The sequence below is a fragment of the Pezoporus occidentalis genome, unplaced genomic scaffold, assembly GCF_034315485.1.
Source record: "Pezoporus occidentalis ecotype Australia unplaced genomic scaffold, CSIRO_AGI_Poc_V1 ctg3, whole genome shotgun sequence".
NCBI lineage: Eukaryota > Metazoa > Chordata > Aves > Psittaciformes > Psittacidae > Pezoporus > Pezoporus occidentalis.
The window spans coordinates 19111640-19135133 of record NW_026914940.1 but is presented as its reverse complement, the minus strand read 5'-3'; the positions used below and the strand labels follow the sequence as shown (position 1 = coordinate 19135133).

At 36.4% G+C, this 23494-nt stretch overlaps 1 protein-coding gene across 49 annotated transcripts in view; it reads left to right on the top strand.

Moving 5' to 3' along the window:
• RIMS2 (regulating synaptic membrane exocytosis 2) overlaps positions 1 to 23494 on the top strand; it is a 455883-nt gene that overhangs the window by 344764 nt on the left and 87625 nt on the right. For 27 of the 49 annotated variants that reach the window (XM_062627211.1, XM_062627202.1, XM_062627203.1 and 24 more), the window contains 2 exons: positions 19045 to 19080; positions 23400 to 23455. The exons of 17 other annotated variants lie outside the window; for them this stretch is intronic. In XM_062627211.1, the coding sequence (XP_062483195.1) occupies positions 19045 to 19080; positions 23400 to 23455 (92 nt within the window). Of the gene's footprint in view, positions 1 to 8251; positions 8285 to 19044; positions 19081 to 23399; positions 23456 to 23494 lie in introns of all 49 variants that reach the window. 5 more of the 49 variants (XM_062627207.1, XM_062627205.1, XM_062627229.1 and 2 more) reach the window with 2 other exon arrangements.

The window sequence follows — 23494 nt, the reverse complement described above, 5'->3', positions numbered from 1 at the left end:
TTTCTGTCTGGTTTGTCAAAACGCCCTAGGTACTAATGTGGTAGGAGTGGAGGAGTATCAGTATCAGAAACCAAGGCAGCTGCCGTAAATCGCATGGTGCATGGCACACTACTGTCCCCTACAGGCATCCCTCTATCATTACAGATCCTGAGCGCATTCCCCGGGCGTAGTAGTCAGGACAGCGGGAAGGGGGTGCCGTAACCCTGTGTATTGAGTTACATTGTATCTCTGTCCATGATCTAACGCAGACGTAGCCTGGCGAATCTACCACAGGAAGCTTCAAATTCCTTGAAGGTTTTCAATATGGGATTTACCTTCTGCTCAGGACTGAGCTTTCTGTCATCTGGGAATCATAGAATCATAGAATAGTTAGGGTTGGAAAGGACCTTAAGATTATCAAGTTCCACGCCCCCTGGCATGAACAGGGACACCTCACACTAAACCATGTCACCCAAGGGTCTCTCCAAGCTGTCCTTGAACACCGCCAGGGGTGGAGCATTCACAACCTCCCTGGGTAACCCATTCCAGTGCCTCACCACCCTCACAGTAAACAATTTCCTCCTTATATCCAATCTAAAATTCCCCTGTTGAAGTTTTAATCCGATACTCCTTGTCCTATCACTACAGTCCCTAATGAAGAGTCCCCTCCAGCATCCCTGTAGGCCCCCTTCAGACACTGGAAGGCTGCTATGAGGTCTCCACGCAGCCTTCTCTTCTCCAGGCTGAACAGCCCCAACTTTCTCAGCCTGTCTTCATACGGGAGGTGCTCCAGTCCCCTGATCATCCTCGTGGCCCTTCTCTGGACTTGTTCCAACAGTTCCATGTCCTTTTTATGTTGAGGACACCAGAACTGCACACAATACTCCAAGTGAGATCTCACAAGAGCAGAGCAGAGGGGCAGGATCACCTCCTTTGAACTGCTGGTCACACTCCTTTTGATGCAGCCCTCGATACGGTTGGCTTTTTGGGCTGTGAGCGCACACTGAAGCCGGCTCATGTTCAGTTTCTGTCCTGGGTTCCACAGTAGCAGTCATGTTTTTCCTTTGTGTTTCCTGCTACTGCGGAACCCAGGACAGTTTCTCATTGACCAACACCCCCAAGTCCTTCTCCACAGGGCTGCTCTGAATCTCTTCTCTGCCCAACCTGTAGCTGTGCCTGGGATTGCTCTGACCCAGGTGTAGGACCTTGCACTTGGCATGGTAGCAAACTTCATGAGGTTGGCATCAGCCCAACTCACAAGTGTGTCAAGGTCCCTCTGGATGGCATTCCTTACCTCCAGGGTATCAACCGAACCACACAGCTTGGTGTCATCGGCAAACTCACTGAGGGTGCACTCAATCCCACTGTCCATGTCAGTGACAAAGATGTTAACCAAGACCGGTCCCAACACGGATCCCTGAGGTACACCACTCGTTACTGATCTCCAGCTGGACACTGAGCCATTGACCACAACTCTTTGCGTGAGGCCATCCAGCCAGTTCTTTATCCATGGAGTGGTCCATCCATCAAATTGATGTCTCTCCAATTTAGAGACAAGGATGTCGTGTGGGACAGTGTCGAACGCTTTGCACAAGTCCAGGTAGATGACATCAACTGCTCTACCCCTGTCCATCAGTTCTGTAGCCCCATCATAGAAGGCCACCAAATTGGTCAGGCAGGATTTCCCTTAGTGAAGCCATGCTAGCTGTCACCGAGCACCTTGTTGTTTTTATACAGGCACCTCATGTTGCTGTTGCCCTGTTTTGATTGCCTTTGCAAACAAGTATTTTTCTGCTGTAGCCTGTTAAGGGAGCTTGTCTTGTTTTTACATTCACTTTGTCTGTTAAGAAGTTAAACTAAACAGTCACATGGAAATAGCCATGGCAGTATTACAGCTAAGAAAATCTGTGAGGAAAAAAAATAGATGCTGATTACATAAATACCTTGAGCGAAGAGCTGAGCTGTGAGCAAGTTGTAGATAAAAACATAAATAGATAATAAAATCAATTCCAAATAACAGAAAAAATAACAGCAATACTGAATCATGTGAAGTGTTAATATTCAAGAAATATGCATGACTAGAAAAGAGATTAGCAAATTTGTTGGAGGACAATTTAAGGACATTAAATAAAGTAGTAAAATGGTTCTTATGTTTCAGGCTTTTCAATAGAAGATGCTGATAAAGTTGTGCTCCTGAATATCAGCAATCAACATGTTTTCTTAGCAGTGCCTATAATCTCTAAGTTCTGAGGAAATTTGCAAAACTATTGTTCGTATTTTCAAAAGAGTCAATTGTATTAATGAAAAGATTTTGAAGGATTGGAAGAGTAAAGTTGCAGAATCATAGGTAAGCATAGCATCAAAATTCAAGCCATGTCTTGAATGTGTGTGCCCTTCCAATGTCAGCACTCTTGTCAGAGACTACTGCATTCTCGAAACACCACCACATCAAAGAGCATGTGGAGTAGTTATTTGTTCCTATCTGATATTATTAAGCATTTCTATTTTCAGCACCCCTGCCTCTTGAGCTCTAATAGCTGGCATATAGAAGAAAGTGAATAAAATTCTCATCCTCTAATCACATTTCCTTGGCCAGTGAATTAAATAAAAAAGCCAAAAGGAAAAAAAAGCAGCATAGAATGCAAACATTTTTACATTTGCATATATGAGGCCTTATGAGAAGAAGTTGGAAAGAAGTAGGCTATGGGTGCGGAATGTGTTCTTTACTGACAAAGATAAGATTAGGCAAGATACTTGTTTTCTTAAAAAGCAATGATTAGTATCATCACTAGACTCTCTTGAACACATCAGAATTGTTTAAAGGGAAAAAACACATAGTTCAGGATATCAAGGCAGTGATACTTAATTCTGTCAATTCTTTGATACAGGTAATGCAAAAGCTATCTTCATGAAATAGCAAAGGAAACACTATTGGTTTTCACTTGGTCTTCCTACATGGAGACATCAGATTTGATGGTTATTATCTGGAAACCATCCTGTAATAGTTTCATTATTGTTGCTGGTTGGAAAGATTGCAGTATCATCAAATATCTAACCTTTGTCGCAGACACTTCTAATTTCTCAGCAATAGTTGAAGAACAGAACAATGAGAAAGTGCTGACATATTTTACCATGATTGACCAAAAAGAGACAGAATAGTTGAAATGGATTTATACATCTCAGAGTGTAGTGAAGTAAAAATGGAGTGTCCTTGTAACTATTTGGGGGAAAGTCATATTTCTTTAATATAATACTAAAGTTTTAAAGGACAATGGTAGGTTAAGCATATCAGAAAATACAAAGGCAATGGGTGATTACAAATGGTAAGTCTTTATATATACATAAATTGGCTTTCAATTTGAAGGCTTGTTTTATCCATGGAATATATATGTCTCTCTCTCTCCTGGGTAGTATTCCTTGACTGCACATAGACAAAGCCTTTCAGGAATAATTTTAATGTGAATATAATTCTGTAGGTTATCTATTGCCATGAAATCAGCTGAAGTAGTAAAATATTAAAAAAAAAATTCAAAACAAAGTCTTGGTTATTTTAAAAGAAGTTTGTAGTCAGAATTGAAAGTGCAATGTTTGAAAATTATAAAAGGTGAGATATGGTAAGAAACAAGGAATGAATGAGGCTAGGAAAAACAAAGTAATGATAGGACACAGAGAGCAGAGAGCACATTAGGATTTCATATAAATAACCTCATGAGCATTGGATAAATGAAATTTACAGTTTTAAAGAAGTCAGCTAATATAAGATTACCAGCTTGTGAAACGGAGAGGAGCAGAGTGGAGTCATGGAGTAGTTCATGTTTGTTGAAGATGAAAACTTACTGGGTAGTAGAACAGTTTTCAAAAGAAATGGATTGGGAAAGGGAGGAATAAAAAGTCCATGGCCCTGACATAATTTTCAGTGTACTGTGGAAGGTCTGGGGAAGAAGGTACAGAAGAAGATCTTATGACCATACTGTGGAATCTTGAAGTGGGTAAAATTCACAAAAAGAGACATGTTGAATCTATGAGGATTTTTTAACCTGTGACAAGTGAGAAGTGACGTAGATTTAATATATGGCATGAATAATTGTTTTATTGAAAACAAATGAGTGTTTGCACTCTTTCCAGGGACTCATTTTAAGATTAATAAATAGTATTAATAAAACAGATGGTCCTGTCATGTATTAGTGTATTTTAAAATTTCCTGTTATTTTTTCCCATTGCCACTTTGAAAGACAATATGCCTAGTCTGGACTAAAGTAACAAAGAACTGGGTTCCAGAGAGAAAAGGAGACTCTCTGGATGGGACTTGCACAGTGTGAATAGGGCAGTCAAATATTGCATTTCAGTGCTGTAGCCAAATTGCATTAATTCAGGGTATTACCATAATTTACAGTGGATGAAACATAGTGAAGTGGCTTGAAAGTGTCTAAACCTTTTTCTATATATCCTTTTGACTGCATTTTTGTGTTTTGGAAACTATTCCTGCAGTCTTAAGTATGTGATCTCCTGGACAATCTAGTTCTGTAGGTGGTGAGAGTTCTTGACATCATTAGGGTGAGAATAGTTTTAGAATGGAGAATTGTTCAATTTAAGATATCTCGTCTATACTTTATTGACAATAGAGGGTGTATTTGTATTCAGGATGTTAGGTATCTTTTCTGAAGTAGTGTTGATGTTTGCCTACCTAAATCATCTTCTAAGGGAGATTTATTATCTTTTCAGGATTTATGGTGTTTCAGATCCCAAACATAACTGTTGTCATTATATTTTGAAATGTTACTATGTTGCCTTTTTTCCCCTTATAAAATTATAATGTGAACTTTATTCAGAGAAACAAAGTAATGAAACCTCTCTCTGAATTCCTTGTTTAGTTTGTCTTGAGACTTATGAAAAAGTAATGCTGTCTACATTCTTTCATTTGATTTATAGAGTTCATGCTCCAGATAATATTTAAGATTTCTTCTTGTATGTTGTTTTCTACCTTCTCTGTTATCCTTATCTTTCAGTATGAATAACTCACATTTTCTTTATTCTTGCTGCCTTTGCCTATTCTGTAGAGTATATTATATATAGCGTGTTACGTAATTGCAATATCATATGTTTTGCTTCTGTCTTCCCTGTATTTTCTTTGTTCTAGTTAGTCCTCTGCTTATACTTCTGAGGAAAAATGTCAGCATCTGTCCAGTATATAGCTGTAATTTTGTGTTTGCGGATTTACAGTTAAAGAACTCACCTTTAACTAGTTTTGGAAATTTCCGAGACCATGTATACAGCGAAAGATCTTTGCTTTTAAGGAGAAAACTGAATGTGAGAAAAGTCTTGAGGAAAGTAAGAGTAATTAATATACGTCTATTTATCCTGTGTTACTTCTAGAATTTCAGATGGGAAGGTTTGCATTTTTTAAAAAAAGTTCCTAAATACTTCTCTTTAATAAGTCACATTACTTACAATGAGAACTTCTGCATCAAAGCATGATAAAATAGATAGTTCTTTTTTGGTTTGTTCAGACTTGAGGTAAAATACCTGATTTTCATTTACTTCGTAAGTTTATTCATTTGTTTCTAAATCTCTGTATAATAAACTTATGCATACTACTTTCATACATCACAATGAAAAATTAAATAAATGCTAGTTCTACCACCAAGCAGTAACTATGCAAATGAAGACTGCTTATTGATACGATGTAAATTTAATAGAATTTTATTTAGTGATTTTTTTTTTCTCAGATTTGAATGTGTTTGTATCAACAAAGATCTATTTTGGAGGATTACAAGCTACATAAGCCAAAAAATTTTCAAACTGTGGTTTGGGATTTATGGCATGACTTCTGAATCAGGAAGAGATTGATTCACATAAGTGCTATTGTGTCTATATTAATAAGTGTGTTAGTACTTTCTTCTTATCATTATTAAATGAAAGAAATTGGTGCATTACCATGCTGGTACTTCTACTAATTCATTAATATTTGCAATAATTAATGTAAAAATATTAAGCCATTTATCTCAAGGGTTAACAGTTGGGCATCTATTATCTTTTATTTTACTCTCTGACTGCTTTTATAATTATTCTACTAATATATTTCATCAGTAAAAACTTAAAACTGAAAAATATTTGCAATTTCCAAGTTCTTTTTGTTTGCCACTTTGGTGTGTAATTTTTTTTCATAAATACTTTCTATGAGGAGTTTTAGAATTTTTTAAGTATTGGTACATGTGACTGATATTCAGGCAAATACTAGTCATTTGATTCTAAAATGTTCAAATGGAGCTTCCCAGTTTTTCAGTTGTGTCTATGCTGAGCTCCACTGACACTATTAGAATGCTTTGCATTACCATACCAGGCATATTCCTAATTTGGAAATAATGTGATTCCAACATCCTTTGAAAATTTCTTGAGAAGGATTTATCTTAATGCAGTACATGTGTCAAAGCTATGCATAATATGCTGTGGATATTAAAAATAATAAATAAGTATGAGGGGGTCATGATGAAGACTTCCTAATAACTGGTTTTGACATCAGAGTGTTCACTTCAGGGGCATAGATATGGAAAACATTTTCAGAAAATTTTAAGTGCTTTAGCTGGGTTTTGGTGGTAATGATGATTTATTTAGGTAAGAGTTCTATCAGTTATAGCTACACTATATGAATTCAAGCTTCATACACCAGGGAGAAGTAGCTCTTTGTATTTGCTTATTTGTATTTCATCCTACGGATTCATTGTACTCGCCCCTCTAAAAAGACATTTATACATCATTACTTTTATTTAACATGTGAATACTTAACATCCGTTCTCAGAACTGCCAGCAGCTATGCTTTCATATTACACATCTCATATATAGCACTGACGTGTGTACGTTCTGTGAACAAATTTAATTGCCTAAACCTGCATTCTAAATATGTATGTTACAAGCTGCTTGTGTTTACAACAAAGTTTTGGTACAGTTTTGGCGTTTGATAGTAGGTGAATATTATAATCTGCCAGCTATAGAATAAAATTGTTTAACTACAGAACACAGTGGTTATCAGATGTAGTTTAGTGTTGAATTTCATTTGGTTGACTTATGTTGCTTATTCTCATTTTTCATTTTTAATGGTATCTTGATATTGACTGTAAGATGTGGATAAAATTATAGGATATTTTTGTGGTGTACGAACCTTTCTAGAATTCTTAATCTAACATCTGCAGTATTAATGAATCATGAACAAGATGAAATTAGATCAGGGCTTAAATTTATATTTTTATTTTTTATTTCTGATGATTTTTGGTAAAATACATTCATTCTGTTAGTGGTAATAGCTTCACAGTTCTTTGTAATTATTACTGCTTTTCAAGATGAATTCTTCCTATTCTTCTGCTACAAATAGATATTCAATACAGACAATGACACTGTCCCTCAGATGTTCTCCCTGTCTGAAATGGCAGTGTGTTTTTGAATGTGAGGCAATAAAGTAAGTAATGAGATAGTTGCTTTGGCATTTAACTTGCATGCATTTGTAGTAACCTAGACTTCTGTGAGATGAGGATGACATTTGGTTCTGAAAAAGTATCTGCTGATTTGACCATGAGAGTTAATAGCTATATATTTGCTTTTCTCGCGTTCTGTATTTTGGTCTTAATAATATTGCCATTGGTGGAGTGTTACAATAATGCAGTCCTTTCCAGAGTGCGTTATGTGGATTCTGAAATTCCTGAGCTTGTATATACTTTTGAAAAACAAAAGAGACAACCCAAAACAGTTTTCCATTTTGAATATTTGACGTTTGGTTTAGCATAAATTACAATAATTTAAGAATTGAAAAATCTATTAATATGAGTTCTCATTGGTGACATCTTTAAAGTGAATGTTCAGTACTTGAAATAGAAAAAGAATTATTACGTTCAAGTAGATGACATTCCAAAAAGTTGAATAGTCATGAACAAAAGTGTTTATGCTAGTTAACATACATTTTACTATCCAGCTTTTTCTTCAGCTTCATTGCAAGGATTGACTTTGCTGTCAGTTATAACTTTTATTGTTTCCTCAGCTCCTATACTAACCCTGTCTTTACTGTTCTTTTTCAACAACAGTAATTTAACCACTTCTTCCTCAGCTTTCTTTTTTCCTTCTGGTGTTTGTGTTATTTTTTCTCCATTTACTAACTCTGCTCTGCAGACTTCTGTCTAAACCAACTTTTGGCCCTTTCCCTCGGTGTCAGTTTTAACCTTCTGAATACATCCTCTCACGCCCATCTCCTTTGTCTATGTCTGTACATTACACGATGTGGTCACAGAAGAAGTGGAATCATCGAGGAGAAGAAACTCAGGTCTGTCTCTTCTACTGCTTTTCTCCGTGTTGTTTTTTTCATTTTACCTTTCCTATAGATTTTATCACAGCTCACCTCACATACTTTTCACTCTCTTCCCCCTCAGAATATTTAAATACTGGCAAACTGTAGGGACTGAAGTTTAATATACATATGTAAATTTTACTACCTGTAAACTATGTACTCTGCCAAAACTGTTAAAAGGTAACAGATGACGTGTGCTATACAGTAAGACTTTAAGATGATTCAATTTCTGTCATATCAGTTCTTATTCCCATCTCCATGGTCTGTAAAGTAGCCTTTAAGCTTCCAACTAGCACCTGAAAACAATCTATGACTTATTTTATGTTTGCATTTTAAAACTGCTAAAAAAATTACGGACACTCTTATTCAACTACTTATTTTTCAACCTGGGGAGGATATAATTTGAGAACTGAATAATTTTAGTAAGTTAAATTTCATGCTCTGGAATTTCAAACTTAGCTTCACTGAATAAAACTAGTTTGATTAGAAATAGAGTTGTTAGTGATCAGAAGTTATTCTCTCATGCCAGAAATTGTAAAACCTAAGGTTAGGATAACAAGAGAGAGCAAGAAGTCAAAACATTGAAGGAGCTTTAACTTAGCTCTATTGATCATAGCTTTTCTTTCATATTGTGCATAACTTCTGGTTTCATTTTACATATGGAATATTAATCTGCCATTTTATTGAATTTCCAGTGTACATTATATTACTGGCAGAGAACTAATGTGTAGCTAGCTATCCTAGCTCTGAAAACACAGTAGTTGTTTCAGTAGTTGTTCACACTTGCCTGCTTTTTCAGTTGTGGTATGTCAGAACAACAACAAAATTCCCCATATTTAAGTTAATGAAATTCACCTATAGAATTTAAATTTTACAATTATTGTGTCAAAGCTCTAATTAATTTCCTGTGCCTCTGCTATTTTCCAATTAATCCCAACAAATTAGAGAAGCCACTTGGGTGCCATTTAGCTTCTAAAATCTGAAGCATTTTTGGGGTCCACTAATTTGGGTGATATTCAGTCAAGTATTTTTGTCTTTTCTCTACTGTGGCTGGCTCCTTCAGAACTCAGTTTTGCCCCTGGTACTACTCTTGTCCTAATCAAAGGTCATCTTTATGAATTTTGCGAACGTTACTTGCTGTGATTTTCATATTAAACATTACAGAAGGAAAAAAAGTTGAGTATGGATAGAAAAGACAAGTGGTAGTGTGATCCAAATTCCATCTTTCATAAATCACCACTGTTAGAATTTAGTTTATGCTGTAGGAAGACAGTTTATTTAAGTTTACTTACTTTGTGCTCACACTCCTTTCCAAATTCCTGTGCAGTGATTTTGAGTCTCTTTTATTAGAAAAATAAAATTATTGGATTGGCAGACCCATTTCCTATATGTTCATAGTGAAAGAAAAGGAAAGTTTTGAACCTTTTTCTTCAAGAATCTTCCCCTGAGTTATAGATTGAATCAACATATTGAATCAAAATATTCAATCAGCCCATCTGATTCTTGGGGTTGGAAGAAATCAGACCTTAAAATGATATCTAGTGTCTCAGAAAAACATGTTTGTAATCACCTGTGTTTCTCGAATATATGTAAGAAGGCAGTGCCTGTGTATTATTAGCTTTTTTTTGGACTTTCCAGTTCAGATGGACTTTTGCAAAACACTGTTTAGCTCACCAACGTTAAATAAATGTATTAAGGACTGATAAATTTAACTTATTATATATATATATATAAAATAATAAATCAGCATAGAATGCAAAAGCATGACCAGCAGTGCAGATGCAGAAGATACTTTTACTATCCTTAAACTCAGGAGCAGTTAGTTTATTTTGTGCATAGTAACACATTTTCACATGTATATTTGAAATGAGTATTCTTCCATGTTTTACCTCAATGACTAAATAGCTTACACATTCCAGTACAAGGTTCTTTGAGCAGCTGTGTGCTAAAACAGCTGCTTAAAAGTAGGGGTGACATTTGAAAGGCATGCCTTTGGACAGGGATGTTTTTCCATTGTTTTAAAATTTGCTTTAAAAAGTGTGGAACTAGGATTATCCATTTACAAGTTCCTTCAGTAAATGGTTTTCACAGTATTTACCATACTACCAAGCATTCATATGAATCAAAGAATTCACTATTGATTTTAGGTGATTTTAGACCAAGAGGTGTTGTGAAAGCTGAATATGTTAATATTGTATGGAAAGAAAAATAATGCCATTTCCTCTATCTGGGTATTATAATCTCTGATTGCAAAAATGAGAAAATGTTATTCCCTGAAAAATACCTAGGCTATTTTTTTTGATTGAAAAGTCTTATGAGAGGTCATGCAAAGCTTATGCTGTATATTTCAAGGAAAAAAAGCAAGTTCACAAAGCTAGCAAGAATATTTTTATAATATTTTTTTTTTTAGCTGAAAGCAGTAGAGTTTGATAGTGTCCTTAGTGACTAAACCCCCTTTTCCTTTGGTGAAGGAGGAGCTTTACAATGCAGTTTTAATGACTTGTTTCTAAAATCATATTTCAGAAATAATTTAATACGTTCCATAGGATTTAAGTATTGTGAAAACTGTTAGGGAGACATATGCCTGTTCACTTCCCTGTGTATTCAGTATGAGCAAAGAAGTAAGCCCCTACCAGCCAAAGAACCTTAGTGATGAAGCAGACATCTTTCTTTTCAATCAGTAATGTATTTCAGACATTGGTCTGTTAGTCAGTTACCGTTGTGGCAATAATTACTTGAATTTGCAAATAATGCTTACTGTGGTCTTCAAATATGAGAGATGCAGAAAAAATTCTTCAGCCTTACAGAATTAACCTAGGCCTAGATGTGAGATTATTCAAGTAGCTATGCCTCAAAATCAATCACCAAAACTATGAAAAGGCTGATCCATGACAGTTTAAAAGCAGTCAGTGTATACGTAGCAGAAAAAGTGTTGGCTAATTAATTTTAGATTTATTCCAGTATGAGGAAGGATGAAGTAGCAATGCCCAGTCATTTCTGCTTCTTAAGGAGGCAGACAGACATTAGAAGCTGGAGTACTGCGGACAGCTCCACTTCTAAAGAGCCATAAAAGGCAGGGAAATAGAGTTCTTAGTTCTTTTCTGCAACATCTGGAGCAAAATTCTCATATAAGGGACTATGAAGGATTGATAGAAGTTTTGTTAACTTTGAGAATAAAATTGAAATGGACAAGGACTTTGAAATATGGGTTGTTTCGTTTGTTTGTTTTTCCTGGATTTTGTAATTTTTATGCAAAATTATGTCTTTGCAAAAACATGATTGCCAAGGGTGAAGTCTACAAAAACTGAAACAACCCTTTATAGATGGATGACCAGATTGGAACAGCTTGTAGCCCTGGACAGTGGAGGGCCAAACCATAGAGTGGTCTGGTGAATAAACTATTGGAGAAACCAAGGGCAAGAAATTTGTATGATTGAGAGATCAACTGCAGTAGAAAACAAAAACCACACTTATTTGGATTTGTTCTTATCTTACGGTACCCCAGGAGGTTTTCCAAGCCTTCTAAGAGTGAATATACTGTGATATACTTTACCTTTATAAACAGAACATGACATCCCTCTGTTTTTGAGTTATAGTCAGTGTTTAGTGACACACTTTCCTTTAAAGACCAGGATGGTGTTTTGTTTTGTTTCCATCTGTCTTATGTTAAAAAAAAAATAATAATTCTGGATGGAATTTGTAACATTTTAGCACAAATATGATTAAATGACTTGTACATCTCTGAAAGATTCTGTGATATTTAGATTGACAGGTGTGTTTAAAATCTGATGTCTTTAACTGTGACTGAGACTTTTAGAGTTTAAATCTGCAATTAGTCAACAAAAAGCAAAGGGATAGGTAAACTCCAAATTCAGTTTAAATGCACTTAGCATGCTAATAGATGTATAGTATTGGGTGCCTGGTAGGATTTTTGTCCTTAATTTGATTTTTGATTAGAATTAAAACCAGAAACCAAAGGCCTCAAAATCCAACCCCCAAAATAGCCATCTGTACTAAACCACATTAATAAAGGCTTGTCTTCAGTCTTCAGTATATTCTATAATATAGATTTTATAATGAAAAATCATAATTTTTCAAAAGACAGAATAGTATAATGGATAGATTTTTAATCTGTAAAGGTTTGCTAGTTTAATTTGTAATTGAGTCTTACATACGGGTGCATATACCACTGTTGTTTTTGTATTCTTTGGTTAAATCTTTGACCATAATTCTCTTTACTGTTAATGAAGATGTCTTGCATTCTTAGGATGGTTGAAGAATCTCTATTAATAGCTATTTGCTTTTCTGGAAGCAGAGCCATAATTATCATCAAGTGTTTGTGTCTATGTTTTGAAGTGGCTGTATCAGAATGTGAAATATCCTGTGGTTATACTGGGGAGTACACCAGTGGTAGGAACTCTTGGGGGTTTGCATGCTTGGCAAACAGAATGTTAGGGAGCTTAACAATAAGACTGTGCTCAGGCTTTCATGAAGACAATGCAGAGTTTATAGCATGGCTAATCTGAATGGATCTTTCTGAGTACAGAATGTAAGGGCCCACTGAGCCCTCAGGTATTTTTCTTTAACATTTTAAAAATACTATTGCACATCATTCATATAGGGAGAATGTGCCAGAATCTTTTTGAGAAGTGAAATGGGGTGTTCTAGCTAATATTCACCTTACTGCTTCTCTTTCTTCCTTTTTCCATGTGGATGCTCTGTATTTTTCAAAGGTCACCAAAATGTATGCACACTGTTGTATGAGGCAGCAAAGACAAGCATCGCAGAGTACCGTGCAAAAATAACTTTGTAAAAGGATCCAGACACCATAGAGAAAAAGTGGTCATATTCCTAATAGTTACTTCGGTAAACACATAAAATAGAACTTCTGAGTTTGCTTCAGTAGACCTTTGTCCTTTACCAGCTGCACTCATCTGTCAGTAGTGATGAAGACCTGAGCTGACCCTGCCAATATATGAACCCATGATTCTAGAGCTTCTTTGACTTTCTAGCTTAAATCACCATCTTAATCATTTTTTTACTAAGCAGTGCCATGTAGTATGCAAATAACTTAAAGTAACATTGTTAACATTGTTTAAGCATTTTGATAAAAATCTATTTAATTGGTGAGAAATGCCCCCTGGGTTTCAGTCTTTGTTTAGTGTGTTGTCAAGTTCGAAGCCAAGATGAAAAAAAACCCCACAAAACCATCAGAAATGCAAAGGCATGCTCCCCCACTACAGAGCTGGCTAACTGAAATTGTCTTCATTCTACCATTCCCATTTAAGGACAGCGTATTTACACTTCTGTCTCATTGAAACAGTAATATAAAACCACTTCAGCAACCCTCTGGTTTTGTTCTTGTTCCACATTTCTGTAGGTTTCTTTTCATTCAGACTGTGATGTGTATCACAGACTTCTTGGAAATGCTTGCTGTAACAATAACTTTTGTATTTGCCACACATTGGACATAAAGACCTGTAGCAAGATTCAGCAGCCAGTTGTGTCATGCATCACCATATTTTGCTAGACCTGTAGCAGTTAGGCAGTTATATTTTTCACACAATAGACAGCCAGAATGACAAACTTTAGAGCTGGTTCCTTAGAGGTAGAGTTGAAATTCAGTGGCTCTGGAAACAAGAGGAAATGTAATCCTTCAAGCGCAAGACCTTTAACGGACAAGTTTTGATGGTCATAGCAAATACTTTTAGATTTTGTTTCCAGGATGTATTCTCATAAATAGCATTTCAAGAGAAATCTCAAGTAAGAAATTTGGCTAGCATTTTTCAAATACTTACCAAAATTAGGGCTCCTTGTATATATTTGATTTTTAAATAGAATGTTATTTAATAATATTTACTACTTCGAAAAATCAGACTCAATATTCAAGAAGCTGTTAAGCTAATTTATCCACTCTATAAATACAATTTATTTCATTTAATTGCTAGTTACATTGCTGATTTTCAGACCCTGGGAGGAAGGCTATTAAGCCCAGTACCTAACTCCCAGTTGTAACCTTGAGTCTCCCTCTTCTTCTCCCAAGGAAGGCAGTAATTTTTTGTTAACTTCAACAGTTCCCCATCAGTATCCCGTGTCTAGGGAGAACTCTGCTATCCTGATTCTTCTGTGGAAATATTATTCTGTTTGGATATATTTGGAGATTGTCATGTTCTGCTTCCAGGTACTTGGGGTTCCTGCTCCATGGGACTTCCTTCAGTGTGGTGGGTGAAGCCTGCTGGGGTGCTTTGGCTGTGGAAACCTCCAGGTTCCCAACAGAACAGCAGAGCTCATTGAGTTAAGGCATTTCCAAGGAAATATAGCTGGTCAAGGCCATTTTAGATCAGTTTTGGTTATTGTTAAGTCTGCTCTAGTATGAGCCTCTAGATTAGAATTCTTTTTTTGTTCACTTTATCTTCCAGATGCATGTTAGATTGTGAGATACCTATTCAATATATTAATACCTGTTAGAAAGACTGGATCATTACAAGACCATGGAAACATGGCCGTGTCTACCATTTTACATGTCAATGGTCATTATAACAGCAATGTCAACTGTGATGGTGGAAGAAGGCTTTGAGAGAGGATCTTTCAGCATTTCAATTTCTCTTTCCCTATAGCTCATCTCTATATTTCTTCATTATACTTCAACAAATCTGTATTCTGAGTAAGCTGGAAACATGCAGCTATTTTTTGTAATGTACAGAAATGTCTCACTGATCGAAGCATCATTTTTTTTTCCTCCCAATTGTTTATTTCTGGAAAAACTTTACTTCTTAAATTGACATTATTAAACCAGAGGCTACAGTATATGCTTTTCACTTCGTAAGCCAAAGTTAGTTCAAGTGATGTAGAAAATTCCTAAGTAATGTGATGATGTTGAATCATAGAATCATAGAATTGTTAGGGTTGGAAATGACCTTAAGATCATCTAGTTCCAACCCCCCTGCCATGGGCAGGGACACCTTACACTAAACCATATCACCCAAGGCCTCGTCCAACCTGGTCTTGAACACTGCCAGGGATGGAGCATTCACAACCTCCCTGGGTAACCCATTCCACTGCCTCACCACCTTAACAGGAAAGAATTTCCTTCTTATATCCAACCTACACTTCCCCTGTTTAAGTTTTAACCTGTTACCCCTTGTCCTTTCACTACAGTCTCTAACGAAGAGTCCCTCTCCAGCATCCCTATAGGCCCCCTTCAGATACTGGAAGGCTGCTATGAGGGCTGCATGCTGCCTTCTCTTCTCCAGGCTCAACAGCCCCAACTTCCTCAGCCCGTCTTCATACAGGAGGTGCTCCAGTCCCCTGATCATCCTCGTGGCCCTTCTTTGGACTTGTTCCAACAGTTCCATGTCCTTTTTATGTTGAGGACACCAGAACTGCACACAATACTCCAAGTGAGGTGTCACGAGAGCAGAGTAGAGAGGCAGGATCACCTCCTTTGCCCTGCTGGTCACGCTCCTTTTGATGCAGCCCTGGATACGGTTGGCTTTGTGGGCTGTGAGCTCACACTGAAGCCGGTTCATGTTCATTTTATTATCAACCAACACCCCCAAGTCATTCTCCACAGGGCTTCTCTGAATCTCTTCCCTGCCCAACCTGTAGCTGTGCCTGGGATTGCTCTGACCCAGGTGTAGGACCTTGCACGTGGCATGGTAGCAAACTTCATGAGGTTGGCATCAGCCCACCTCACAAGTGTGTCAAGGTCCCTCTGGATGGCATTCCTTCCCTCCAGGGTATCAACCAAACCACACAGCTTGGTGTCATCGGCAAACTTGCTGAGGGCGCGCTCAATCCCACTGTCCATGTCAGTGACAAAGATGTTAACGAAGACCGGTCCCAACACGGATCCCTGAGGGACACCACTCGTTACTGGTCTCCAGCTGGACATTGAGCCATTGACCACAACTCTTTGTGTGAGGCCATCGAGCCAGTTCTTTATCCACCGAGTGGTCCATCCATCAAATTGATGTCGCTCCAATTTAGAGACAAGGATGTCGCGTGGGACAGTGTCGAACACTTTACACAAGTCCAGGTAGATGACATCAACTGCTCTACCCCTGTCCATCAGTTCTGTAGCCCCATCATAGAAGGCCACCAGATTGGTCAGGCAGGATTTCCCCTTAGTGAAGCCATGCTGGCTGTCACCAGGCACCTTGTTGATTTCATGTGCCTTAGCATGCCTTCCAGGAGAAGAAATCATGTAAAGAGAAATAGACAAACATTTTTAGGAATAACTTGTGACTGCCATTTTATATTATTCAGTTTGAGACATTTTGAAATAATCTCATAGTGATTTATTGGATTTTAGCATTTTGAAGACATTAAGCTCTTTATAGCTTTTTGATTTGACCACCTAATAACTGGGGATCCGAAAGCATTAATTACTACTGAACCTGCTGTGAATTTTTTTCAGCCAATAGCTGCTGTGGCCAATAGCTGCTGTGAAGATCTTTGCTGTTGAGAATTTAGCATTGTTTTATTTGGTCAGTTGGAAATACCATTATTGTTCAGTTCTGCTCTTCTCACCCAAGTGAGATCTTTCTCAGTTTAATCTTCTGTTCTTTTGAGTATGTCTTCAGACAGCTCTTCGTGATACAATTGAAAGCTTAGTTTGGAGAGTAAGATCCACTGTGCTGACCATTCTTGTAAAAATCTAGAGGACTTATTTATTGTAGAGATTTGTAATAAATTTCACATCACTTCAATTACACTTTAAAAATTGAAGAATCTAATAGAATTTTATGCTTCCTCATCCTATTGTATTCTTTTCTGTAAGTCAATTTGGAAATATTTTTCTATATACTTTTTAAATATGGAGCTAGAACAAGTGAAAGTCTGACAGGTTTCAAGTTTTCCTTATTTTGACAGGGTCTCTATTTAAAGACTCATGGTTGAAAGACATTCAAACATATGGATGAATGGACTTCTAGGCATTTTAAAAATGCATTATCCTATATAGTATTAGGTTTATTTATTAAGATGACATTTCAGGCACAGTAAAGATTTCTTTTCCCCATTCAAATGAAACAACTTAAAAATATCATCATTCTGTCTGAGTTCAAACTCAAAGTATTTTAATGACTCTTACTTCCCTTTCATCTATTTTGCTTTATGTTGAATCAGTGGTATTGCTATCAAATTGCTTTCTGCTTTGTAAAGTAGTGATGTAGTAGAAGACATTTTGTATTTGTAGCTTTTATACCGGTGACAGCAATTTTAAAAAGTAACAATTGAGTGCTTGAAAAGGAAACACAATTATCTCTCTTTTTCTGCTACTTTCCTAAAAATATCCACAACCCACATAGACAACATAGGCCAGGCTACTGAAAGGCCAAAGCAAAAGAATACAAAAGGCTTTATTTATACACTCTGTACAGTATGTGGCAAAAAAGGTTGGGGAATGGTAGAGGTTTCAGGAGCCCACTTGGTATCCACTGATGGGCTTATGGCTTGCCTTATCTGTTTCCCATTAATTTGCGTAACAATTCCACTAAGAATTGCCATCAGAAGAACCTGATTCCACACAGGATGGGGTGCCAGATCCTATCAAAGTTGGCACGTTATTTATGCTCTCTGCAGAAGCATGCCTTTCTTTTTTACACCTCTGCCTTGCCCCGGTATGATTTCTCTTAAGTATGACTTCATCTTCTGCTTTGATAGCCATCTACAAAATGGTATTTCCTTAAAATATAACAGCTCTGTGTACTATAAAGGAGATTATAATTTCAGAACAACCCTCAACAACCAATAAATCTGGAAAAATATTTCATTCTAATAATGCATGCTATTTTTGGTTTGTAGCTTGGGGGTAGTTGCTCCATAGTCATGGGATCATTTTGATTTAATTTAATTTAATTTAATTTTGACTTACAGTAAGAAAAAGAAACAGTCTATTTAAAAGATAATGTATTTCTAATTAAAGTAAATTTCATTTGACTTAAAATTCTTTCACATTAATTACCAACCTTGGATTTCAGAGTGCAGTATTTATGGGCTGCCAAACTATTTGATAGGGATCCAGTGTATTTTCATTTCTTTGTGACAGAGGAATGCCCTGAGCCATTTGCAACCTTTGATATGCATTCAGAATATTTGTTGGCATCAGTCAGCTGGATTTTTGTACATAAGCAGGGATCTGAGTATTGCTCTTAGTGTCTTTTGTTCTTCATCTTTTTTTAACTCTTAAGATACAGTAATATCACCATTAAACCTTTTGACCTGTAGAAGCTATGAGAACTGATTAAACCGATGAAGATTTAAAGTAATTTCTGAAAACCATTCTAAGACATTCAATTTTTATGCTTGAACCATTAGACTGCAATTTGTGTGTGCACTGCATAAAATATACAGCACAAGTGAGTTTTTTTACTTTTATTTTTGTGTCATCCTGTTCAAGGAAGCTGTAACATAACTATGTCTGACACCTGCTTTGCTCTCTTTTGTGTTTGAGTGTATTAATGATTCTGGAAGTGCTCAAAATACCCATGGGTTCCCTCCAGTAAGTCTTCACTAAGAGTGCACAAATGTAAACACTAGCATGCAGTGAATATGCCTCTGAATGTGGAGCACCATACTTGGTTGTTTGACTAAACTCATCAAATTAAATTAATTTGGTGGGTTTTATTCATTTTTCCTTTTTAGTTCATGATTTATATTACTTTTATTATTATTTCTGCATTTTCTCTCTCCCTCTTTTTTTTGTTTTATGTATTGCTTTCATTTGTTTATAGAAGAAAAGAAAGCAGATCCAGAGAATGGGGATACAGGTAGGGTAACATTAAAAATATTTTTATGTTTTTGCCCTTAAGTTCTTTGATCTATTACGTTTAAGCACATCTGTACTGTAGAGTGGATCACAATTTTGATGTATTTGGTGGATTTCAAAAGAGACAATAGGAAATGGGAACTGAGAAATGGCTTTCCCAAATGCATTTCCTTTGTTTTATCAAGGGAGTCAACTTAGGGTGAGAAATGGGAAGAGACCAGAAGCAACTAAAGAAGGCTCTTGTGCAGCTTAAGACTGCTGTTCTGTCCTCCCCACTCCAGGCAGCATGCTCTCACCTGCACTCTGCCTTTTTATTCTCTATTACAGATTTCTGACTTCCAAAATCTCTGTGTTTCTATAGTCCACTCATCACTCGTTTTTTCCCGTGCCTGAGCTGCTGTGCTTCCCAAATTTTGTATCCCTTTTGTCCATGCCTATCCAAAACTAAATCTTGCACAAATATTTAATTTACTCCACTCTATTTCCAAACCCCAGATTTTCCTTTTACTCTCTGTGTCCCAGAAGCCCTATTGTACAGCAAACTCCTTCTCCAAATACAGTACCATTGCCAGCATCTGTAAAAGCTAGAATGGTTCAATAATTCCCACTGGAGAAGGCAAAGAAAGAAAGAATGAAAGTAACTTAAAATTTTTAGCAAGAAACATGTAGTTTGTTGCATCTGGGGTCTTGTCTTCTGATATGCTCCCACAGCTTCCAGGCTCCCTTTTTGTCTGTCTTGAGACATTTTCTTATCTTTTCTTACAGAATGTCCTGTAGTTAAAGTTTTGCTTACACTTTTTTATCAAGTGGTTACATTTCCATAGACAAAACCAGAGGTTAAAGTCCAATTCATGTGGCCTAAGGCTCAACCTACTTTAGTCACTAGTGCTAAGCTCTGGCAGAAATCAGTCCCTCACTGCCATCCTTGTGGATCTGAGGACAGGTTACAGGGTTGCTGTGCACAGTGCTTTGGAACCTTCCTCTCACATGTGTGGACTGTAGTTGTGCTTCTTTCCTTCAGCACACTCTCCTCTGAAAATATGGTGAATGGCTCATATTGAAAGAGCAGCTAGTTATTTGTCAGGATACAATTTCTCTGTGCTAATGAAAACCCCACTGAGCTAACCTTCTGGCCACGGGGCTTTTAATGTTAGAGAGTTGTTCAAAATAAGCAAAACTCCCAAGATGTTGCCTACAGTGCAATGATCCCAGTTGTGTTTGGTGAGCAACACCAGATTTTGTTCTCACATCAGTCTTTCTTAATTTTTTGTGTTCCTATGGCTGAAGTTTGAATAACTCACTTTTGCCTGGCCAAAATTCAGTTGCATACACTTTAGTACATTGTGGCACTACATGGAAGTATATCATAAGCAGCTTTTTTTTTCCTAGTGTCTCTATAGTCCTGAAAATGTGTTGAGCTGTGCTCTGGGCTGAGACAACCTTGAGCTACCAGTACAAAAGCTTATGCTCCTACAGTGTCAGCACTATTAGCTAGATTCAAGTTAGTTCCAATTTGCCAACACACACTCCATAAGCACCTCCTGATTAAAGTCCTTAATACAGGACTGATGTTTAGCCTTGGTTATCAAAATCATGTTAGGAGGTGAAGCTTCCTAGTGCACCTAACGGCTACTGGAATGTCTGGAAGTACCTTCTGCTCATGCTAAGCTCCCACATATAGGTTTCAGTTAAGTATAGATTTGACAGCAGAAGTGGGGATGTTGATAGCCCTACATTTCCACCGCTTAGTGCTATATGCATGCATGCTGGACCATGTGAACGGGAAGTGCCGTGACACACGGCACTTATTCCCTTTCTTTTCTTATTCCCATCCAGATCATGGCTGCATCTGGCTTGTTACACCAAGATTAGCCTGTGGCAGCCAGTAACCCTGCACGCTCTTTCTGCATGTCAGTTCCATGCATAGTAGAACCAAAGCTGGTCTTCTGCATAATAAACTTTGCACTGCCCCATTTTTGCATATAACTGAATTCACTCACTTGTTGAAGGCAGTTTCAAAAATACATAGCAAGTTAGATCTTTAAATAATTTGATAGGAGTTGAATAATTATTTTTTTTCTAAATTTTGCTGTCTTGTTTTTCTCTTCAGACTAAAATGAGCCACCAATCTTATTTTGCTACAGAGGACTCACACCAAGGGCTTACATGTTATACCCACATTTTCAGTGGCATATTTCAGAGTGCTTGGTTTTGCCAGTCATAGGCAGTTGGATTTGTGGAAACCTAACCTTCACTTTGCCAACTGATCATACATAAGAATGAGTACTTTCACAAGTAATTGTGAAATTCCTAATTTATGCTCAAGAGGTCTTATTTTATCACTTCTTTTAATTTTCTGAAATTTGACAGAATGGGGATAAAAAAGCATATGTGATGATTTCATAAGAAAAGTTCATAAGAAAACTTGTCAAAATCTCCCTTTTAGTGAAAAGTATCTCTTTTGTTATGCTACTGAAAAATGACAAGTAGATTTGCAGAATGTTATGATTTCAGCAAAATACAGTTTCTTTCTTTGAACAAAAGTTACAGTATTTTACTTAAAAAACACTTATATATTACTTCTGCCACTGGAAAAAAAAATAAAGAAAAAAGAAAAAAATGTATTTTTCCAATTTAAAGTCTTTACTTTCCAGAGGGAAAAAAAAAAAATCTTTAGAGCTTTTAAAACTCAATCCTTAAAAAAAAAAAGCCACACTGCATCTTAATGGTAATCTGGGAAATACTGCTTTGAGGCCTATAATGGCTGAGGAAAATTCTGATAGGAAAAACTAGCTGGTTTTTATTTTAGGAATTTTCATCTACTGCTGTCTTTTTTTCCATTTTGCTTTTCTCTATAAAATGCCATTTATTCTTTTTCATTCTTATTTCTTGATTTTTGTTTCTTTTGAAAGTTTTGATGAAGTCTTTTCATTCATGTTGTTTGTAGGGAGTAAGGATGGAGAGTTTAAATATAAAAATCAGAAGCCAGAGGGTTTATAGATAAAAGTACACTTTAGCCTTATTGCATTCACTCTTCCTTTCACCCCTTCCTTCCAGGTTTCCTATGAAGTGCCACAAGATTTAGCTGGCAGGTCTCATAATATATACTACTACTATTACTGCTGTTAAGAAAGAAAATACAAAGCTCAGAGGCGCTGTGCAAAGCCCTACTTTAATATTAGATTACAAATTAGAACTGAGGTTTAGAGTTAAAATCAGATTTATGTAGTAAACTGGAATCTAATATTTCAATCTCAGTTCCATAAATAAAGTCCAAATTGTTCAATACATATAATGTACGTTTATGAGTAGTGGGATTCTGAAATTTTAATCCCAGACAACTTTTGTGTTAAAATTATGGAAAGTTTAAGACAAATATGAGTCAAAATGAATACTTTTTAGCATTCACTTTATAATTAATAACTCTTGATTTATACCATGTTAAAGTGGAAGAGAATCAAGCCTGTGTGTATAATAGATAACTATATTTTGTTTGAAAATATACTTTTATTTAAATTCTGGACCGTTGTCCTCCTTCTATCTTCCTGTTTCTCACTCTTCCGCTTCAACTTTGGCACTTACTTTGTTATTATTTTACCTAGTTAATTGTGGTGTTACAGTAGCAGTTGGTTAAAAACAGCTGGTGCCTAAGCCATGTAGTGAGAGCCCATCCCTACGAGACACTGATTATGTTTTTGGTTCAAGAAGAGTGAATCCTGAAATCGTTCTTGAAGCTGTGCGTCATTGAAATGTTGTACAGTGACGCCACTGGGTGGCTCTTTAACATTCCTTTACACATCTTTAAAATTTGAGCATACTAGGAATATGCTGAAATAGTAAATGTAAGGTCTGCTAACCTGTGGTCATTACCTGATTAGTAATTTGGTATATCACATTACAACAAATGTAGAACCAGGATCTCCACTCAAAGTACACTCAAAATAAGCAGGCTGCCTTTATATTCCTTTTTATTTATTTATTTTTTTAATTGAAAACCCAGTTTCTCTTGAATACTTTTGAAATACTAAAATTCTATTTATGAAAATAATGTGTTCCATTTACATTCATTTCTTCCACAAAGTTGGTTTCACTTGAATTGTGTAGATAATGCAACACTTACTTACTTAACTACTATTTTCATCCTCCTACAACTTTCTGGTTTCCTGCAAAATTATCCTTCAGAAACAAATTATATACTGTTATTTAAGTAAATCAGATTTCATTTCTTTCTGTTAAAACTTCCATGAGTATAACTTGAAACTTGGAATTGAGAACTGCTTGTGTATTTATTTTATTTTATTTTTTTCTTTTACTTAACAGGTGCAATGGATGTAGAAGACAGGAATCGCCAAATGAAAATGAGCAAGTACAAACAGGTAGCAGGATCAGATTCCAGGCTGGAACAAGATTATCAC